The following is a 22083-nucleotide window of genomic DNA, read 5'->3' as shown; positions in this document are numbered from 1 at the left end:
AATGATATTAGAAGAGGATCTGTGACCTCTGGAAGCATCTCTTTCAGTAGCTTAGTCGGTATAGGGTCTAACATACATGATGTTACATCTATAAGCTCAAATGAATGGATGAAGGAAGGAGACAGGGTCGGCTTGCTGTGGAACGTGTGTCTCTTTTTATCCAATGTTTTTTTCAAAACAAAAGTCGCGCTCTCTAAACACAATCTCTTTTCAGTAACTCTTTGATAGCAATTCCTTTGGCTTTTCTCAGACAGCAACGTGCACACGATTCCACAGCCTCTCTCTCTCTCCGCTTCCCGCTTCCATGTGGCTTTTATCCGGTTCCCCACGGCAATTCCTGCAACGAGATCTGTACCAGGTGTTGTGTTGGATTTCTTCTACGAGAGACGTAAAATAAGCAGATCTAGCCGTTTTTAAGACCTCTCTGTATGCAATAATGCTCTCTTTCCACGAAATACGATAAACCTCTAGTTTTGTTTTCTTCCAGTTGTCTTTTCTTTAATCTTCTTTAAGCACATCGGAGCAACTGTGTCTAAAGTGCATGTGAATGTATGATATCAATTTTAATCAGAAATATGTCAAAAGTAATCAGTTTTTTAAAAATGGAACAGTTTAATGAACTTTTAGAAATAAAATCTAAATAAAAAACTTTGCAGATGTGTTTGTATCATAGTCTGATATAGTGAGAATATATATATATATATATTTAAATGCTTAGTTTTATGGTCAAAGCTCTGTAGTTATAAAACATATAATGCAATGCAATACAATGAGGATTGAGAGATTAAAAAATAAACCTGATGATCATATTTGATGCATAAATGATGATGATAATCAAGTAAAGCTGCTTCAGTCCTGTTGAAATATTACTAACAATATCAAGGTTGTTCTTACATTTACTTGATAAAGAGTGTAAACCCTGGATCAGACGCCTGTATATTGAGAGTAAAACTGGTTTATCAGTTCATGACGATCATGTGAAGGTCATTCTGTGTGTTTGTTACTGTAACTCTCAGGCGGTTTGATCACTAATCGCTCAAACATGTTTGTGGAATCCCCTAAAAATGAGGAAGACCGAGGAGAGGGAACTGATCCGCAGATGACTCACTGTTTTCACTCTTGCATCCATTGAATAACAGTTGTTAGAAAAACTTTCATGTTGAGTCATTGTGCTTAAATATACAGTGGTTCCAGTCACGCTGAATGTGTGGAGGTGAATCTGCAAATACCGGTCATGTCTGGAAAACAGGCCAAATGTAACAACAGTGGCATTTATAGGTCAGCTCAGTAAAAACTGAGTCATATTTCAAAACCAGAGGAATGCTAATTATGACATTTACACTATGCGTCAGCGTTAGTATCATTGAAGTACTTACACTATGGAATTGGTATTTGTATTAGATTTTGTTTTGTTATTGTTTTTTTAAATATGTCTGTTTAGTCTTTTTTTGTCATTTCTGAATGAAAATGAGAAATGTTTAAACAATTTTTTTTATTATAAATGTTTTATTATATTCATTATAGTTCCAGAAACTAAAACTAAAATCAGAAAAAATGACAAGTAACAGTTAAAGTAACCTTTAGCTAAAATAGTCCTTTTTTTTCTGGTTTTAGTTTCTGTAACTGTAATGAATGGAAGCGTGTCATCATCTTCATCATCATCATCTTCGTCATCATCATCTTCGTCATCAGCCTGCAGGAGGCGCTCGAGCTCAAACACTCACTGTGGATCCAGTTACTGTCAGATCCTTCACAAATTACTCAAAAAAGATGAATCCGGGTTCATGTTCATCTACAATATTCTAATATTCTGTGTTCTAGAAATCAAACGCAGATTATTGATATACAGCACAGATGGTTTCAAAGCAGCTTCACTGGAAAGTAACATTGCAAAATGAATGAAGTGCATGAGTTAAGTTTCAGACAATAGAGTCAATTCTCAGATCAATAATTAATTGATAACACCATTAATATTGTGTCTTTAAGTGCACTAATTAAACAAATTACCTCATGATGGTTTGCGGTTTCCTTAAGAAAAATCTATTCATTTATTCAGTTAATTCAGCCTTATGAAATACATTAGAGTTGCGAGGATCTTTGACAGTGGTTTAGTTTTGATTCTGTTTGATGAACATCGGAACTTTCGAGGGTTTTATCACTCTAAACAGCGATAATAACGAGATCTTCATCTGACGATCTGTTCTCATTATAAGTTCTGAAAACATTATTTCTGAATGTTCTCTGAACGTTTAAAAATGTCCAGTTTTTGAAATGTTTTAAAAGCGTTTCTTCTTGGTTCTGTGAACGTTAAGGAAACATTACATTGTATCATTCTTCAAACATTATGGAACGTTACTTTTGAATGTTCTCTGAACGTTCTGAAACAAGTAACTTTTAAAAAAAACGTCAGACGAACGTCCAAATAAAACGTGTCAAAAACGAAATGCTCCATAAACCATGTTTTTGTGCTGACGTTTTGAGAACATTATTAAAGAGCAGATAACTCTGAACGAACGTGTGTTCATAACTTTGAGAGAGCGTTCCCTGTAAACTCCCCGTCACTGGAGTCATTAGTGCTGCTATGATGTTGCTAAGGTGTTCTGTGTGTGTGTGTGTGTGTGTGTGTGTGTGTGTGTGTGTGTGTGTATGTGTGTTTTCTGTAGATCGAGTTTCTTCTCTAATGTGATTTTTTTCATCTGTTTTATTCTGGTGTTGGCGTTTCAGCACATCACTGTGATATTCATGAGCATCTATGGTATTGTCGTCTGAATATGATTGATTCAGGGGCGTGTGTGTGTGTGAGAGAGTGAGTGAGTTGTATATAAAGCGCGCGCATCGCGCTCATCAATGAAGTCCGGCAGGCAGCGCGCGCGGGATGGTGAGTGACAGATCACATCATTCAGCTCATGCTTCTTTGTATCACGCTTTTCACATGATTCAAAGCAGCTTTACAGAAAACGCTTGGTTCATTGTTACATTTTAGGAAGTGTTCTGTGATCAGTGTGTGAGAGTAACGTCTCGTCATTCACGGTTATTTCCTCTCTCCAGTTGTTTTTCTCTCTGTTGGTTGTGCCGGCTCTGTCGGCTCTGGCTGCGGATGGTCGCTCGTACCGGCGCCGGGACCCGGTGACCGGAGAGCTGCTGCTGTGCGACCGCTGTGCCCCGGGTAAGCGCTTGAGCGCGCACTGCACGCGCTCCCAGCGGACCGAGTGTAAGCAGTGCGAGGAGGGCACGTTCACCGAGTTCTGGAACTACATCCCGGACTGTCTGCTGTGCGACACGTGCACGGACCACCAGCGGATCGTGCGCCCGTGCAACGGAACCGTGAACACGATCTGTGAATGTGAGCCCGGATTCTACTGGGATCAGCACTTCTGCAAGAGACACACCCGGTGTAAACCGGGTCACGGAGTCAAAACTGCAGGTGAGATAAAGCCTACCTGAGGAAAACAGTGAGTGTGTGTGTGTGTGTGTGTGTGTGTGTGTGTGTGTGTGTGTCTGTGAGAGAGAGAGAGAGAGAGAGAGAGAGAGAGAGAGAGAGAGTGTGTGTGTGTGTGTGTGTGTGCGTGTGTGTGTGTGTGAGAGAGAAAGAGAGAGAGAGAGTGTGTGTGTGTGTGTGTGTGTGTGTGTGTGTGTGTCTGTGAGAGAGAGAGCGAGAGAGAGAGTGTGTGTGTGTGTGTGTGTGTGTGTGTGTGAGAGAGAGAGAGTGTGTGTGTGTGTGTGTGTGTGTGTGTGTGTGTGTGTGTGTGTGTGTAATGTGTGCGTTTGATTTATATTACATTGTGGGAACCAAATGTCCCCACAAGGATAGTAAAACCTGAGATCACCTCCATTGTGGGGACCAGCCAGCGGTCCATGAGGGGAATGGGTAAATAAACATACTAAATTATATTTTTTTGAAAATGTAAAAATGCAGAAAGTGTTCTGTGATGGGTAGGTTTAGGGGTAGGGTTAGTGTGTGTGTGTGTGTGTGTGTGTGTGTGATGGGTAGGTTTAGGGGTAGGGTTAGTGTATGGGGACAGAATATACAGTTTGTACAGTATAAAAAACATTAAGTCTATGGAGAGTCCCCAGAAAGATAGTGAACCAGACATGTGTGTGTGTGTGTGTGTGAGTGTGAGAGTATGTATGTGAGTGTTTTATATAGCCTAAAAAGCGGGGTCACTTATAGTAATTTATATACGTTAATAAATTGTGTGTAGGCTATACATTAATAACTCAGAATGCTCTTAAAGGATAACTCTCGCCAAAATTGAACCTAGGCTCTTTTTGTTAATCTACTCGAGTCAAACGTTCGTGTAAAAGCATAATTAGAATGGAAACGCCACTTTTAAGTGTGACCTTATTTTCGTTTTAGGTTAAATGCCTTGTGAATGGGAGTGAATGGGAGTGAATGGGAGTGAATGGGGCACTTCTATGATAGCATCAAAAACACTAAGAAGGCGAGAAAGGAGAGAAAGCTCCTAAAGCTTAGTTCCATATAAATTCACGGATAATTAGTTGTTTTGTCGTTAGTGAAAATCAATATTGACCTTGTATTTGAAAAAAGGATCCTCATATAATAATGGAATGATTCAGTGATACAGGTCGACTATTGTTGCTCAGAATCTTTCTCTATAGTAAACTCTGTGTCCACAAACTCTGTTCTCAGTGCTGGAGCTGGTGTGTAGAGCCGCTGGTGATACTGAGAGCACAGTGTCATGTTGTGTCGAGCCGCATTAGTGTTTCCAAATAGCGGTTTTGATGCTATCACTGCAGTGCCCCATTCACAATTCACGAAAATACGTCACACTTAAAAGTGGCGTTTCCATTCTAGTTATGCTTTTACACGAACGTTTGACTCGAGTAGATTAACAAAAAGAGCCTAGGTTCAATTTTGGCGACAGTTATCCTTTAATATCACACATTTTATTATTTTATGACATTGAAATATTAAATTAATAATTAATTAGCCTACTCGAAATCTTATTTTAATATCACACATTAATAAAAAAAAAGTATATATTTATATACAGTACATGATTTAATTTATTACATTTAAGTTCTGCTGTGATAGAAGACAGCGGCAGTTCAATAAAAAGTTGTACTAATATTAATTCATATACTGAATAATTCATGATTTTGACACAACTATGGACGCTTTGACATTTCCAGGTTTCTCGGAGAAAAGATGTCACTCTAGCTGTGTTCTGACCCGTTGCTGATTCAGTTAGTAACCGTGGAAACATATCATCAGAGTCAGAGTCTGTTTACGGTTGCCATGCAACAACTGATACACTCACACCTGGGGCTGTAGAGTTAGACAAGTCTAAAATGTGCTCATAGACTAGTCTAATGCAAGTTAGACTGTTTCACAAAAGACTGACTTAATTTCGACCAAAAAAGTTAGACACCTTACCCCCAGGCTAACTCAGGTCTAAGACTCTGTTACCTTGGCAACCAGCAGTAACAATCAGTTACCTTACAAACAGCCAAAAGAAAAGGGAAAATGGCTCATAATTGAAACATTTCTTCTTGTTTCTACATTCTCCGCTAAATGTCCCAAGTAAAATGTCCTTGTAACTGTTACACTCCTCCAACAAACACATGTTCTCCGCTGGGGTAAACTGCACTGAGCAGTTGAATGCGCTTACTCGATCCGCCATGTTTTTTGTTTTGAAAAGTGTCTTATTTTACCCAGAATGCATTGCCGTGAGGTCCTACTTAAGGTAGTCAGAGTCTTCAGTGCTTTGTGCAGCGGTCTGCTGAACACGAGTTCTGTGCTTGGCAACTCTATAGACCGTATGCGCCAGAGAAACGAGGGCGCCGCCATCTTTACAATATTGTCTTTTAACTTCCGTTTTTGCGGTCGCTCTGTACAGGAGTAATTAGCTATTGAAGTGGATTTACTTAATGTAAAGTTAATGAAAGTTATCATGAGGATTGTAATGTTTTAAGCAGATGTCATAAATACACAAGATCGCTGTGAAAACACCGGCCGGAAGACAAAAGACGGCGAGCGCGGCGCTGAAAAGGGGCGGGGCTACAGAAGGTCTATAGGTTACCATCATTATGATCAGTGTCTTCAACAAACAGCTGTTGCTGGAAACCTTGGTTAAACCGCGGTGACACACTGTCTGCGCACACAGTGATTCAGTCTCAGGAGGATTATGTGATTGTGATGTATTGTGTGTGTTTGCAGGGACGCCGCACAGAGACACGGTGTGTGAGGTCTGCGCAGTCGGCTGGTTTGCAGACATCACACAAGCGCATGCAGCATGTGTCCCTCACAGCGTCTGCAATGCTGACCAACATCAGCTGCTGCCCGGATCCCGATGGCACGACAATGTGTGTGCGACCTGCCAACAACTCACAGACAACGGTAGAGACACTCACATCGCCTCATGTGTAGTTTAAAGGAGTAGCTCACTCTCCCTCAAGCCATCCTAGGTGTCCATGACATTCTTCTTTCAGACGAACACAATCAGAGTTATGTTAATAAACACCCTGACGCTTCCGAGCTTTATAATGGCAGTGGATTGCAACCATTAGATTGAAGCTCATAAAAGTGCATCTCTCCATGATAAAGGTGCATCTCTCAGTGCTCCACAGCTCCGGGGGTTAATAATAAAGGCCTTCTGAAGCAAAACGATGAGTTTGTGTAAGAAAAATATGAATATTTAAACCTTTATTAAGTAAAATAACTATCTTCCGGCCCAACGAACATACGGATGCGACTTAAGTCTAAAGCGCAACTTATGAAACTTGTAGCGTAAATACCAGCCGTATGTAAGTGCAGATGCACTTTTATGATGGACAGATGCACTTTTATGATGGACAGATGCACTTTTATGATGATAGATGCACTTTTATGATGATAGATGCACTTTTATGATGGACAGATGCACTTTTATCATGGACAGATGCACTTTTATGATGATAGATGCACTTTTATGATGGACAGATGCACTTTTATGATGGATAGATGCACTTTTATGATGATAGATGCACTTTTATGATGATAGATGCACTTTTAAGATGATAGATGCACTTTTAAGATGATAGATGCACTTTTATGATGGATAGATGCACTTTTATGATGATAGATGCACTTTTATGATGGATAGATGCACTTTTATGATGATAGATGCACTTTTAAGATGATAGATGCACTTTTATGATGGACAGATGCACCTTTATGATGGATAGATGCACTTTTATGATGGATAGATGCACTTTTTTGAGCTTTAAACTGATGGTTGCAATCCACTGCCATTATAAAGCTCGGAAGCGTCAGGGTGTTTATTAACATAACTCTGATTGTGTTCTTCTGAGAGAAGAATGTCATGTACACCTAGGATGGCTTGAGGATGAGTAAATCATGGGCTAATTTTCATTTTTAGGTGAACTATCGCTTTAAAGCACATCCTTACATTCATGCGCTGGTGTTTTTCCTGCAGGTTGGGCGTATTTATTAAAGCCGGTTCTGACCGGTCTGCAGATTCAGTACAAGACTCCCATCCTGCGTCTACAAAACGCAGTGAACCGCCGTCTGCAGAAGAAGCTCCGCAAGAGGATGACCAATGCTTCCTCCGAGCTGCTGAACATTCCCATGATTCGCGAGGAGTCAGATCTAGGTCATTTAGCTCACAGAATTTCACAGCGAGTCCGAAGTTTCCAGCAGAACTGCAGAAACACCACAGAAGCGACAGTGACACGTGAAGCTGCTCTGCTCTGATGTCTTTCACCTGCTTGTCAAATGTCTAAGTTAGATTTTGTCCAAATCATTAATGAGCACTATATGAGATCAACTCACTTACATTAAAGATTTGGTTTCTGATGTTACACTGAAGGACGCTGGATGTGTGGTGTGTGTTTGAGAACTTGAGAATGTGTCCGGTCAATACATTTAAAATGCACTGTATTCAAGTTTTTGAAGGAGACTCGACTGTTTTGTAAATATTAGATATGTTTTTTTTATTTCACTGGTTTTACATTTAAACATTGATCTCTATTTATTATTTAATTTAACTAAACTGTATAATGCAAAACAGCTCCATTAAAAACAGTTAAAAGAGTTTCTTGTGGTTTTGAAAATGTATGAAATATTCCAGTGTTTTTCTTAGAATTACTGCACTCATATGAACCTGAAATCAGTCTATGTGATAAGAGTATATATATATATATATATATGTCACAGATGGTTCCACAATGAAGTTAGCAGCAGTCGGTTACACTTTATTTTAAGGTGTCATTGTTACAGTGCAATTATATATTTAAGTACTGAGTAATATTAATTAACAACATGTACTTACATTAGGGTTCGGTTTAGGGTTAGTTGCATGTAATTATGTTACCCAGCAGTCTAAGGCCCGGGACACACTAGACGATTTTAAAACCGTGGGAGAACACAGATATAAGACCATTTCAAACAATATTTTAACATTATAATGATCCTCTGAAGGCACACACTAGACCACACACCTGCCGACTAACGATTTCGCAGATTTCCACAGACACGAGATCTCACAGAACGCTATAGACGTGGCTTATACACTTTGCAGCGTGAGCTAGGGGTTAGTTGGTAATTAATTGTTATTTTTATCAGCAATCTGGCTAATGCAGATGTTACATGATGTTAGACTGTCATATTTAAGCTATAAAAGCATGCAACATCCGGTTGGTGACTCTTGCTCACTGTCGTTGGCTGTATGGGTATGCTGTCGGAAACAGCCTGATCAAGAGTCTTGAATATCAAACATGTTTAACGAACTAAACTGAACAGAGGGTTTAAATACACAGAGACTAAAGAAGACTAGACACAGCGCGGAGGACTAATCGAAAACCAAAGCCACCAATTAAGGCAAGACATGGCAAGTTTATTTATATTGCACATTTCATGCACAATGGCAATTCAAAGTGCTTTATATAGAATAAATTAAAATAATTAAAAGAAATAAGAATAATTAAAACAGTTTAGAAAAATTAAAATGAAATACAGTACAGTACAAACAGTCGGAGGAACAGTGGCACAGTGCTCATTCAGTAAATGCACAGCTAAACAGAAGTGTTGTGAGTCTGGATGTGAAGGTGACTGTAGGAGCACATCTGATCTCCTCTTGAAGCTGTTCCAGCATAATAGCTAAAAGCAGACTCGCCATGCTTAGAGTGAACCCTTGGTATTTCTAGCTGATATGATCCTAGTGATCTGAGTGATCTGTTGGGTTTATATTCAGTGAGCATATCTGCAATGTATTGAGGTCCTAGGCCATTGAATGATTTATATACCAGTAATAATACTTTAAAATCAATCCTAAATGTAACTGGGAGCCAGTGTAAAGACCTGAGGACTGGTGTGATGTGTTCATATGTTCTGGTTCTGCTCAGCGTTCTGTATGAGCTGACACTGTCTTATGGAGTTTTTGGGAAGGCCAGTGAGGAGTCCATTACAGTAATCCACCCTGCTGGTGTTGTCTGCAGAGCTGTGGTAAGAGATTTGGTTCTTTCTCATTATTTGGCTCATTGGGAGCATATACAGGTTGAACAGGAGTGGCGCAAGAATTGAGCCTTGAGGGACTCCGCATGTCATGGATGTCCACTCAGACTTATGATCTCCTATACTCACATAATAACCTCTCCCATCTAAGTATGACCTGAACCATTTTAGGACTATCCCAGAAAGCCCCACCCAGTTTTCCAGCCTGTCCAGAAGTATGTTGTGATCGACAGTGTCAAATGCAGCACTAGCCGTGTTTCCATTACCCTTCAAATTGCGCAAATTGAAATTGCGAATTGAAAATACGCCCAATGGAAACACGTCAATTTCACAAAAACTCCCATTTATCGCAAAAAAAGGTTTTACGCTCGCATGAGGTGGTTTTTCAGGCAATTCGAAAAAGGAATATTTCGCAAAACTCCAATGGAAACAGTTTTTGCGCATTTACAGTCACCTGACGTAGACGACACAGTATGTTTGGACAGAATACGAGACGGAGTTCTTTATTAAATTCATATAAGACAAAAGAATGACAGAAATACTGGATTCTAAACCTCAAAGGAATGCCACAATGAAGACCTCAGAGCAGAAATGAGTGAGAAAAACCCAGAAACTCCTCATATGTGCCGCTCACAGTATAAGGGTCTTTCCTTGCCATTAATGCTTGGATAACACGCCTGTTTCCTTCCATTAATAATAATAATGTCTAGTGCGGTAGGCTACGTGGCTGTGATATATATACACTTACCAACGTCCGTTGCCATGATTTTTTAAATGACTGAGCGCGAGAGGAAAAAATGACATTTTAGTCGCATAACATCGGTTAATGGAAACGCCATCATTTCGCAATAGTTTTTAGCAAATCTTTAATGGAAACGCGCCTACTGAGGTCGAGTAGTACCAGCACTGATAATTTGCCTGAATCAGTATTTAAGCGAATATCGTTGATTATCTTTATGAGCGCTGTCTCTGTGCTGTGGTGCGGTCGGAAACCAGATTGAAAATTGTCAAAGGATCCATTCAAGCTCAGGAATTTGTCCAGCTGACTGAAGACAACTTTTTCAATGATCTTGCCTATGAAAGGAAGATTTCCATATTGAAAGCATGAAGGCTGTCTTTGTAGATGTTATAATGGACTACAAGTTTTGTCTTCCACATGCGCTCTGCTTTTCTGCATTGTCTTCTCATATTTTGCACTGCTGTTGAATTTCTCCAAGGTGTTTTTTGTCTGCCACTCTTCTCCCTGACTTTCACAGGAGCAATATCATCAATTACACTTTTAACTTTTGAGTTAAAAGAATCAAGGAGAAAATCAACAGAGTCTGCAGATATGCTTGGTGTTAAGGATGTAGCCTTCATAAATAGTACACTAGTGTTCTCATTTAAGCATCTCTTCTTGACAGACACAGATCTAGCTTCAATGGCAGGAGAGATCAATATATCAAAGAAAATACAGAAATGATCAGACAGTGCTACATCCTTAATAACAATCGATGAAATGTTTAGACCCTTACTGATAAGTAAATCTAGAGTGTGTCCGCGATTGTGTGTGGGTCCATGTACATGCTGAGTCAGATCAAAAGTTTTTAAAACAGTTTTGATTTCTTTTGCCATATTGTTTTCTGCATTATCTATGTGAATGTTAAAATCTCCAGCAATGGCAAAACAGTCAAACTCTGAGGAAAGTGTTGATAACAGTTCTGTAAAGTCCTCAGCGAAGGCTGGAGAGTATTTTGGAGGCCTGTAAATAATGATAAGTAAAATGCGTGGAGCACCTTTTAACACAATACCCAGATATTCGAAAGACAAGTAATTCCCAAATGATATTTGCTTACATTGATAGATATCTTTATACCCCCACCTCTCTTAACAGCTCTGCAGACACTCATAAAAGTAAAGTTAGGAGGGGCTGTTTCATTGAGGATTGTTGCACTGCAGCTGTCTTCTAGCCAGGTTTCATTCAGAAGCATAAAATCCAGGTTGTTTGTGGTTATTAAGTCGTTGACTAGAAGTGATTTATTTTTAAGTGAGCGGATGTTTAAAAGTGCTAACTTAACAGTCTTACTTTTTGTCCCCACAACAATATTAGTTTGACGTGTAATAGGCACCAGATTAGTTGGGTTTGCTGTACGACTATTGAAGGCCTTAGACTTTCTATCTTGTAATAGAACAGCAATAGAGAAAGATACAGGCACACTGGGTTCCCGCTTGTTCTGTAAACATTTCAGAAAGTTACTGTTATCATAGCAGGTATCCAACACATATCACTGAGAGCTGGTATCAGCTGTTTTTGGTTCACCTCGAGCAGATGGAGGAGGGTGTGGGCCCTGGCGTTGTGGCAGAGGCCGAAGAGCTCTCACAGGAGGAGGGGGAGGGCGAGCTGGGCCCGCGGGCTTTGGTGGCAGCGGTGCCTGCCGTTTTTTGGTTGGTATCTGGGGGCTTGCAGCAAAAGAGTGGGATAATTTGGTTCCAGCATACACCAGTTCTTCCATTTTCTGTGAGAAGCACAGAAGTGGAGATGCTGGAGAGAGGGATAAAGTGTCTGGTGAGAGGGGCTGTTGCTCTGGTGTTATCGGAGGCTGTAATATGCTGTCCTGGCTTCCCTGGCTGTTTTCCAGGAAGTCGTCCTTGGGTGCTGAATCTTGGAGCAGTTCTACTATGTCTGTCTGTGGTGAGCTCTGTGGGCAGGGCTCAGCTGAGATTGTGTCTGTGAGCAGAGGTTGTTGTGGCGGAGTGGTGTTATCATGTCCATTTTGCTGCTGAAGTGAAGTCCCGTGGTCATTCATACTGTGTCCAGGTGTGTGTGTGCCGTTCAGATTGAGTGGATTGGCACACATTGCAGAAGGATGATTGAGGGAGAAGTGGATATTGTCCTTTAACACTCTTGAACCAAGTTTGTTTGGGTGGTGGCCATCCTGATGAAACAGTTGTCTCTGACTCCAGAAAAGATTGAAATTGTCAATGAAGTTTACTGCTTTTATATTGCAGGTTTTTTGCAGCCATGTATTAAGCCCAAGCAACCGTGAAAACCTGTTTGTTCCTCTTGCTGGGAGTGGTCCACTGATGAATGTTTGAACTTTCAGTCTTTTAAGTGTTTCAAAAAGTTCATTGAAATCCTTCTTAAGGAGTTCTAACTGCTCTTTATGAATATCATTCTTCCCCACATGAATGATGAGTCGATTTGCAGTCTTATGTTTCATCAGAATGTTCTGAAATTCCCTGTTTACATCAGAAGTTGTTGCTTGTGGAAGGCAGCACGTAGTTGTGTCCCTGCTGCTAATGTTTCTGATTATGGAGTCTCCCACTATCAGAGTCCTGGGCTCGGCTGCGCTCTGAGCTGAGTGCCGCTGTCTGCTCGACCTTGAGCGCCAGTTAGCATCAGTGTTAGCTACTGGCCCATTCAGTCTGTTTTCGATCACATTCATCACATTTGGGGATTCCTCATTAACATTCATTAGTACTTCAAATCTGTTCTCAAGATGTATAGGCAGTGGTAGGAGACCAGTGTTTGCAATCCTTGTCAGAGCTGTGTCTGGGGTAGAGGATGCTACTGCAGCAATATGTGAGGCTCGTGACAATATGATGTCTCGAGTGCTTTTGGGTTTCGCTCCCTGTTTGTGCCATCGATTTGTAAGTCGATCAGCTTGTTTCTCTACCTGTCGAGGAGCACTAGTTTCATGGGACTCACCGGTTAAAATTAGGTGATAAAAGGAGATAAAATATAAAAATATAGAAGATAAAATATAAAAGCGATAGAGCAAAGCGCGGAGCAGTAAGAAAGACCTGCTTAAGAGTGGGAACATTCATGCCGATGAAACAGAAACACAGGGAAACGGCAAAACCAACTAAATGTCCAAAGAAACAGTACGTAAACCTGACATAACTTCCCCCTCACGGAAGGTGCATCCTCACGCAGAAACTACACCTTAGTGGAGGGAGGGGTAAAACAGAAGCAAAGTTCATTGGAGGAGGGGCAGTGGGCAGGATAAAGGAGGGGAAGATGGAGGGAGGAGCCAGGGAGTGACCCAGGAACTGAGGGGAAGAAGACCCGGGTGACACTGTAAGCTGGAGGGCCAAGACGGAGCCACAGGATCACGGAACCGAGGTGGAGACAGGGGCTCTGCAGAATGAGGCAGAGCCAGAGGGGTGGAGGGTTGAGATGTAGCCGGAGACCCAGAAGTCTGAGGGGAAGCCAGAGGAACGAGGAAGCTCAGCGGAGCCCAACAGATGGAGCTGGTGAAGCTGAGGGAGCGTGGAGCCAATGTGGATCCAATGGATTGGAGGGCCGAGGAGGAGTCCAGGGCTCGGAGGCTCGAGGTGAGCCAGGAGATCGACTCCAGGGTAGGGCTGGAGACCAGAAAGCCCAAAGCTGACACAGATGGGGTCACTAAAAGGAGGAGCTGGGGAGCTGAAGGGAGCCAGTGGAGGCAGAGCCGAGGAACTGAGGACAGAGGAGGAGGGACTCAGAGGCTGGGCAGGACCAGCAGAGATGAAGGAGACTTAGAGCCATAAGAGAACTGCTCAAGGACGGTGGCATGATTGATTATGAGTGTCACCTGCGTGCTGCACCAGTCTCGTATTTCTCACAAAGGAGCTTCGGAAGCATAAAAGGAGGAGTGATGACAGTGATGAACGAGAGAGGACCAGCCCTGGACATTTACGTTATGTTTTGTTTATGTGCGTGCGGCAGTCGTCCATGAGGGGCTGCCGCTTTTACTTTTATTTTGTGTGTTTGTTTGTTTTATATGATTAAAGTTGTTAAACATTCGCCGGTTCCCACCTCCTTCTTCCTTGTTACATAGGCTTTGAGGACTTAAATCATCCAGCTCATTATACCAATCGTTGGCGACCTCACATAGCACACCTTTAGTGGTGGGAGTATTGGCAGGGCTCCACTCCATAGCAATGAACTTCATTAAAACTCCCTCTGGGACAGATGTCGGGACCTGGACACACTACGCATTTGGCTTGGGCATCAGCACTGGCTCTGGCTGCGTGGACCTTTCATTGCTCCAGGGTGCAGTTGCCTGTATTCCATGCATCATCCATTATTCTTTTTTTTTATAGCCTAGTGTTCTTTCACGAGTTGGTTACACAATGAAGCAAGTAGAGGATCTGTTAGCAGCAGTATAACTTTATTAAACTAAATATAGTACAAAATAGTATAGAGCAGGGGTCGGCAACCTATGGCACGCTGAGGGTTGATCACTGGAACTTAAGCAAAAGTGAGAGAGATGTATTTCACTCAGACAAAGTACCTCGTACCTGCATACAGATCTGCATTTTGAGGTGATCATTTCTCATAGTAACACAGCTTGTTATATTAAGGTAGGAGTTATACATACTATTAAAGTGTGAGAATTAAAGGTGTAGTATGTAAGAATGACAGGTACTGCAGTCAAATTCTAAATATCGGAGATCATGATTTCTCCCAGCTCCTCAGACTCAACGCTCACACGTGTGAAACTGATTAAACTGGACAAAATGCATCTGGTTGTTGAAGCCACAAATGTACATTTTACTCCTCCTAAAATGGTAAAAACGAAACATGAGAGAGCGTTTTATAACGGCTCCCGGTACCCAGAAATGACCCAGATACCCAGAGAAGTAGCTGAGCATCTCTTCAGAAATAAAAAAACAGAACAAACAAATGAAACAAAGTTTTGGCGTTCTCTCTCTCTCTCTCTCTCTCTCTCTCTCTCTCTCTCTCTCTCTCTCTCTCTCTCTCTCTCTCTCTCTCTCTCTCTCTCTCTCTCTCTCTCTCGTGTTCCCCTTGTCTTGTGTGGACTTTTATGTTATTTCCTGTTCTGTGCCACGTTTTGTAGTCTTTTGTAGTTTTTCTTATTGATTAGTTCCTGATTGTTCCCAGGTGTGTCTTGTTTGCCAATCTCCCCTTGAGTGTATTTATAACATTAAGTGTTTCTCATGTTCTTCGTCTGGTGTTGTCCTTTGTTGGAGGTTCTCAGGTTCTCAGGTTCTCAGATTCTCTGGTTCTCAGATTCTCTGGTTCTCAGATTATCTGGTTCTCGGGTTCTCGGGTTCTCAGGTTCTATGGTTATCTGGTTCTATGGTTCTCTAGTTCTCTGGTTCTCAGATTCTCAGGTTCTCTGGTTCTATGGTTCTATGGTTCTATGGTTCTCTGGTTCTCTGGTTATCTGGTTATCTGGTTATCTGGTTCTCTGGGTCTCTGGGTCTCAGGTTCTCTGGTTCTATGGTTATATGGTTCTATGGTTATATGGTTCTCTGGTTCTATGGTTCTCTGGTTCTCAGGTTCTATGGTTCTCTGGTTCTATGGTTCTCTGGGTCTCTGGGTCTCCGGTTCTCTGGTTCTATGGTTCTATGGTTCTATGGTTATATGGTTCTCTGGTTCTATGGTTCTCTGGTTCTCTGGTTATCTGGTTATCTGGTTATCTGGTTATCTGGTTCTCTGGGTCTCTGGGTCTCAGGTTCTCTGGTTTCTTATTTTTTTATTAAACAAATTAAACAAAGTTGGATTTGGATCCGACACTTTTGTTTTTTTAGTTCACCCAGCGTTACACTCCAATTGCGGTCTTTGATTTTGATGTTGCTTTCTTTGACTTGAACACCATTAAATTTGAATAAAGCACAGGAATTGAATTCTGCAGGAGACAGTTACGTTGCCCATTGTAAATGTAACAGTTTTAACAAAAAGATAGCTATCTGATCATTTAAAACGCATGAATGACCAGGTGTAAACAGGCCCATTGGAAATCTGTTCAAAGTCTAATGTTAAACTGGAAACAAATAAACTAAATGATTTTGATAAAAGTAGCACAAATTGTATGGAAAAATTGCTTCAGAAGTAGGCCTATTTAAGATTCTGCACCATTTCTATGTTAGCCATTATGAATATTTAAAATATGTATGTATATATGTATGTGTATTTATACAAATTGGCGTGGAGTTATGGCACAGTGATAAACTAAATAAATAAAAAATGGCACTTCAAGACAAAAAAGTTGCCGACCCCTGATATAGAGTATAAAAATAATACTAAAATAAGGTTTGGAATGGTTGTAAAAGCTTGAAGGCTTTACAGGCACACACACACACACACACAGGTTGATGGTCAGAGTCATTAGTGTGATATTCAAATACTGTCCATCCTGTGTGCTCACATGCAAACCCAGATTATTTATTCCGTTCGTGTGAATGCGTCTCATTTGCTTGTGTTTATCATTAACACAGGCCTTTAATGTTTTGTTGGGTTCCTGATCAGGAAGCGCCTGGTTTGTGTAAACTCTTCATTCTCACGTGATATGGAATCAGATGTCAGTGACATGTTGAAGCAGGCATGATGATGTCAGAACAGAGTGTTTCCAGTTTCAAACCCCACGACACGGTAGTCGAAACTAAAAAAGAAACATTAGAAGAGAAAATTTCCTCTTCATGGAAGAACAGAAACCTGAGCTTCTGCTTCCTTATACAAGAAATCAAAGTTCACGCACGAGCGTTTGGCTGAATTTCCTGGTTCGTTTTAAAGGGGGAAATGTTGTCAAGGGTTTTATCTGGGTCTTCCCATAACTTACTTTATGTTCATCATTAACTGTAATTACGGTTAGTGGCTCCGTCCGCTCATTTGAATAGAAAATGTATTGCGCGTCAGCGACGGTCTATATCTGGATGTACACAAATTTATCACGAGTTGGTGTCTGTGCTCCTCCAGTACCTGTGAATGAGGCTGTGTGTGTGTCTTTGCATACTGCTATTCTTGGAACTTATTTGATTTCTTTTTTATTTGCAAAAACAAACACGCTAATATATACAAACCCAGCTAACAGGAGTCCCAAACATTCCTCCAGTGCACTGTAAAATCCAACAGTTGTTCTAACTAACACTTTTACTTACTGTCTTAATCTACTAATCTGTCCTATTCACATACTACGCATTTTATTAAGAGAACCCAGGATAAGATGAATTGATTGGTTTGAGGCTATTCTTATTAGACTTTTCACTAATTTCCTCCTCTTCTACAGTTATCTTTCTCTAGTTGCATTCTCTCATTTCCCAAAGTCATCTTGAAAGGTTAATTGACAATAAAACGGAAACAGGTAACACTTTATTTTACAGTGTCTTTGTTACATATGTTACATGTACTTACCATAGTAAAAACAGTAAATGATGCATAATTACATGGAATTAACCTTCAACCAAATCCTAACCCTACCCTAACCCTAGAGTAAGGACATGTAGTTGCTTAATATTACTCAGTATTTAAATATATAATTACACTGTAACAATGACACCTTCAAATAAAGTGTAACCCGGAAACATTTAAAAAGAACATCACATAAGCTGACTTCATAAATTAATGTTAATTTCCTAAAATGGTTTTGTTTGGACTCGCCATTATGGTGAACAGTGTTCCCTTTTAAACTTCATTTATATTATTGTAATTCTCTTCTTATTGAAGCAGCGATGCAACAAGAAATCTTTTGGTTTCAACGGATGGGAAGCTTTTACTTCTAACCACATCTTTAACTACTCTATTTTTCATGTTAAATAATGATTTGTCATATGTCAATTTATGTCATAAACACCTTGTGAAATTGTTAGTGGGTTGATATAATCCTTCTGTATTTGTGGCAGTCTCTTGCAATCGACTATGCTTGAGTCACACACAGATTTCAACATTCAGCATGCAAAGCACAACAATGACAACAATGTTGTTCTGCTACTGACACAAGATAGTGAGTAAAATTGGCAAATAAACAAAAAATGTTTTTTGTGAAATAAAGCAACTGCATAATTTATTCATGCCGCAATGCACTCTGGGAGTCAGTAATTGCTATACTAAGTCACAAGTAAATCTAAAGTTTCAAGTACTCTCTACAGTTCTTTTTAGTTTAGAACTCTAATACTAATACTAACAATGTTTTTTGTGAGTACACAACATACTATTATTATCTCACTTATTTTTTTAAGGCAATCGGTGTGCGTGTGTCTGTGCGTGTGTGTGTCTGTATGTGTGTATGTGTGCGTGCGTGCGTGCGTGTGCGTGCGTGCGTGCGCGTGCGTGCGTACGTGCCTGCGAGTGTGTGTGTGCGTGTATGGACAGCAGATTCTAGTTTAGAGGTGATAAAGGTTACACAGAATCACACACACGTTTGTACGTGAGTATCGGAGGACATCTGTTCATGCGCCATTCATAGATAGATAGACAGACAGATAATTTGTTTCCACTGTGGATGTATAGACAGCATAAACACAAAAACACCATACATTTTAAAAATCAAGACAATCACAATGACATTCATGTATCAATGGCTGATTATGTGTTTAAGGCTCGTATACAGGATCAAAACTAGTCTTTCTGCACATCTAACCCTGCGGACAGAAGGAGTGAATGAATGAATTAAGGAATGAGGCATATATTTATACGCTTTCATATGTACATAAGGAAGGTGGATGAAATATTGATAAAGTGGATGTCTGGATAATGTAAAATATGATGATGTGAGCATCATGAGGAGCATGTGTGAAATAAATCAGGGGTGGGAAAACCAGTCATTTTTCTTGCTAAATTCGTTATCTTTAAGAGTTTCTTCTAACTGGTTAGCTGTTAAAACACGAGGCACCACAGAAGAACTGGCTCAATACTTCGAGACAGAAGCAGAAGAATGAACAGACGAATGTTTAAGTTCACGGGTAACTGTCTCTGTCGTCAGCACGTGTGAACTGCAGTTGAGATGTTTAATGATATCTGAAATACTCCAGTCTTTCATTCGTCTCTCCATCTCTGAGAATAATGGGTCTTTGTGTAGAATAGAAAGAAATGAGGTATTGTCAGAACAATAGTGTGTGATCACAATCATCTCTCGGTTCTCAAGTTTCAGTTCCACTAACACAACCTGCCATTATATTACTGATATACTGAAATCGAGCACAGAACAAACTCACTGAACATGTGATTCATGACTGAGACTTTATTACCATTAAAACCATGAAGGAATGTCCCATCTTAATCATTTCAGAAATCAAAGTAGGAGAAAGTCTCTGAATCCCAATCTCAAACTTTTATTCCGAACGATTTACAAGCGCTCCACTCTCATGAGAAGAGAGACCCTGTAAAGTTTATAATATTTACAAAATGATATAAAAGCTGATTTTGTGCATTGACAGCAGAATTCAGTGGAATCATGAGTCATTACATTTGCATTTATTACATTACATTCATCCATTCAGCAGATTTATCTTTTATCCAAACGCAAGGCTACCAAAGCTCTGGAAATAATCCTGTTTTAATTTTTTTTATTTAAACATTTACTTACAGAATACAAACGAGCCAGGGGTTGAGGGACGGCCAAATATCACATTTGAATTGAAAAAAAAGAGAAAAATTAATAATAATAAAAAAGAAATAAAGTAGACAAATATATATAAATAAAATAAATAAATGTTGAAATATTGATTAAACAGATCACATACATATAACAGTCCTCCCCACAAAACATAAAATAAAATATTAAATAAAGATTATACAAAAAAAAACCATTCCAAGTTTTAGTGCCTGTGTGTTACAGGATTTAATCCAGCTCGAGTCAGACTGACGAACAGAACTGATGATCATGTGATGCAGTGGCGCCACCTGTTGACAGACACACACACACACACACACACACACAGACTGAGCTGAAACACACACAGCTCTTCACAACACACACTTTATATTCAGTGACATGAGTGATTCAAATAACGACGCATCTGATTTATACAGACAGACAGACAGAAAGAGAGACAGACAGATGGAGAGATAGACAGAAAGAGAGACAGACAGATGGAGAGATAGATAGACAGACAGAAAGACAGAGAGACAGACAGACAGACAGACAGACAGACAGACAGATAAACAGAGAGACAGACAGGTGAATGAGGGCGGGATCTGTCTGTCTCGCGGGAGGGGTTTCATTGCTCGTGTGTTCCGGCTCATTCTCAGGTCTGAAACTGTAACTGTGAGTGTGTGTTAGTGTGTGTAAGTGTGTGTTAAAGGTGCAACTGAAGCTCATGAAGAATCAGTGAAGAAGATGAGCGGAGAAGAGTCAGGCGTTCCTCAGGATCTGCTGGGTAAAACACTTCAGTCTCTCACATTTGACTTTGTGTGTGTGAGTGTGTGTGTGTGTGTGTGTTTGCGTGCGCGCGCGACTGCTTAAACTCGTGTTTGTGCTCATTTACACTGGAAAAGTATAAAGAGACTTTTATAGCGCTTTATTATTATTAAGGTATGTTAGCTATGGGAGGGGCCAGCTCTGACTCCGCCCACACCTGACGCTGGCGCGAGCGGCGTGACGCGGCGTGACGCGACAAACGCACAAGAGCCCGTTATAATTTCAGTCATCGACACTGGACAAAAATCATGGTTTAGTAAATCTTAACTATGACACAAAAAGTAGGAATGGTGAAATTAAGTCAAAATTGTGACAAACTCGAAATGATGACTGTAATTCTGACTTTTAATGTCATAATTTTGACTTCTTGTGTTATAATTATGTCATAATTTCTACTTCATCTCATAATGTCTGCTTTTTATGTCACAGTTACGACATGAAAGGGTTAGGGTTTCAGTCAGGGTCATGATTTTTGTCATGTTTGTGGTTTTCTTCAATGAATAATATTAATATTTCAGAGAGATTCTGTTCACATGTGTGTTTCTCCTTACTTAACCTCTCAAAACCTGTGTGTGTGTGTGTGTGTAGAGAGCGTTCAGGAGGCTGTCGGGCAGCAGGTCAAGCTATGTTTGGTTCAGAAGGTCAACCTGGAGGTCAAAGGTGACAAACTGGACAGCAGAATCCTGGTGAGTGAAATGTGTTTCCTGTCCCGACACTGAACGTGATATTAATGATCCTATAAACTTCATAAAGCCATGAACCAAAAATATAAATAAAAACATTGGGGAAATATAAAACTGCAAAGTTTATTGAAAAATATGCATAGCCTATATATTCAGATATTTCAGTGTTTTGAGAGTGTAGGATGACGGATTCGATAGAGATCTTTTGTCAAGTTCTGCTTGTTTCGACTCTATGATTGGTGGACTTTTCTGAATGGCATTATGGGTAATGTAGTTTTTCACCAGGAATTCCTCTGTTAAACAATTATTTTAAAGGGGTCATATAATGGTACATGCACTTTTACAAGTTGGTTGTACTGAAGTGTGTGTTGGCAGTGCCTGTACACAACCATCATAAAATGATAAAAATCCATCCAGTGTTTTTTTTTTTTATCTCCTTATATGTTTCCCCGTCTCAAATCAAGCCGTTCGATCTTGTGACGTCACACGCCCCTCCCACAATTGTTGATTGACAGCAGCGTTTCAACACAGACCCGCCCTCACTCGTGAGCGAGCTGTCAATCATAGTCCGCCATTGTTGAGACGCTGGAGCACTGTCTATGAGCAGAATGCTTATCTCAATATAATTCATAATTCCACGTTTATAATGAACAACGCGTTATGGTTATTGTGTTATTACAAACGGTGTACGCAGGTGTTAAAGTTAACGTGGTAACACTACACTAAGCTTGCTTTAATTGTCGAACTTCTTCAGGGCCGTCATCTTGTTCCGGGTCCGACTCCGGTTCAGACTGATACG

At 40.3% G+C, this 22083-nt stretch overlaps 2 protein-coding genes across 2 annotated transcripts in view; both read left to right on the top strand.

The window, feature by feature from the left end:
* Positions 1-2853: 2853 nt before the first annotated feature.
* On the top strand, positions 2854-8057 carry tnfrsf11b (tumor necrosis factor receptor superfamily, member 11b). Its single transcript, XM_084424038.1, has 4 exons — positions 2854-2878; positions 3049-3424; positions 6182-6361; positions 7440-8057. The coding sequence occupies exons 1-4, from the start codon at positions 2876-2878 to the stop codon at positions 7715-7717; spliced, it is 837 nt and encodes a 278-aa protein (XP_084280164.1). The 5' UTR covers positions 2854-2875; the 3' UTR covers positions 7718-8057.
* A 12377-nt stretch (positions 8058-20434) lies between these two features.
* The window catches only part of carmil1 (capping protein regulator and myosin 1 linker 1), a 29328-nt gene continuing 27679 nt past the window's right edge, over positions 20435-22083 (top strand). Inside the window, exons 1-2 of the mRNA XM_084423565.1 lie at positions 20435-20560; positions 21190-21287. Of these exons, the coding sequence (XP_084279691.1) occupies positions 20521-20560; positions 21190-21287 (138 nt within the window). The 5' untranslated portion in view covers positions 20435-20520. The remainder of the gene's footprint in view (positions 20561-21189; positions 21288-22083) is intronic.

This window comes from Rutilus rutilus (assembly GCF_951802725.1).
Source record: "Rutilus rutilus genome assembly, chromosome: 11".
NCBI lineage: Eukaryota > Metazoa > Chordata > Actinopteri > Cypriniformes > Leuciscidae > Rutilus > Rutilus rutilus.
Note: the sequence above shows the minus strand (reverse complement) of the source record. Positions and strands in the feature narration are given on the sequence as shown.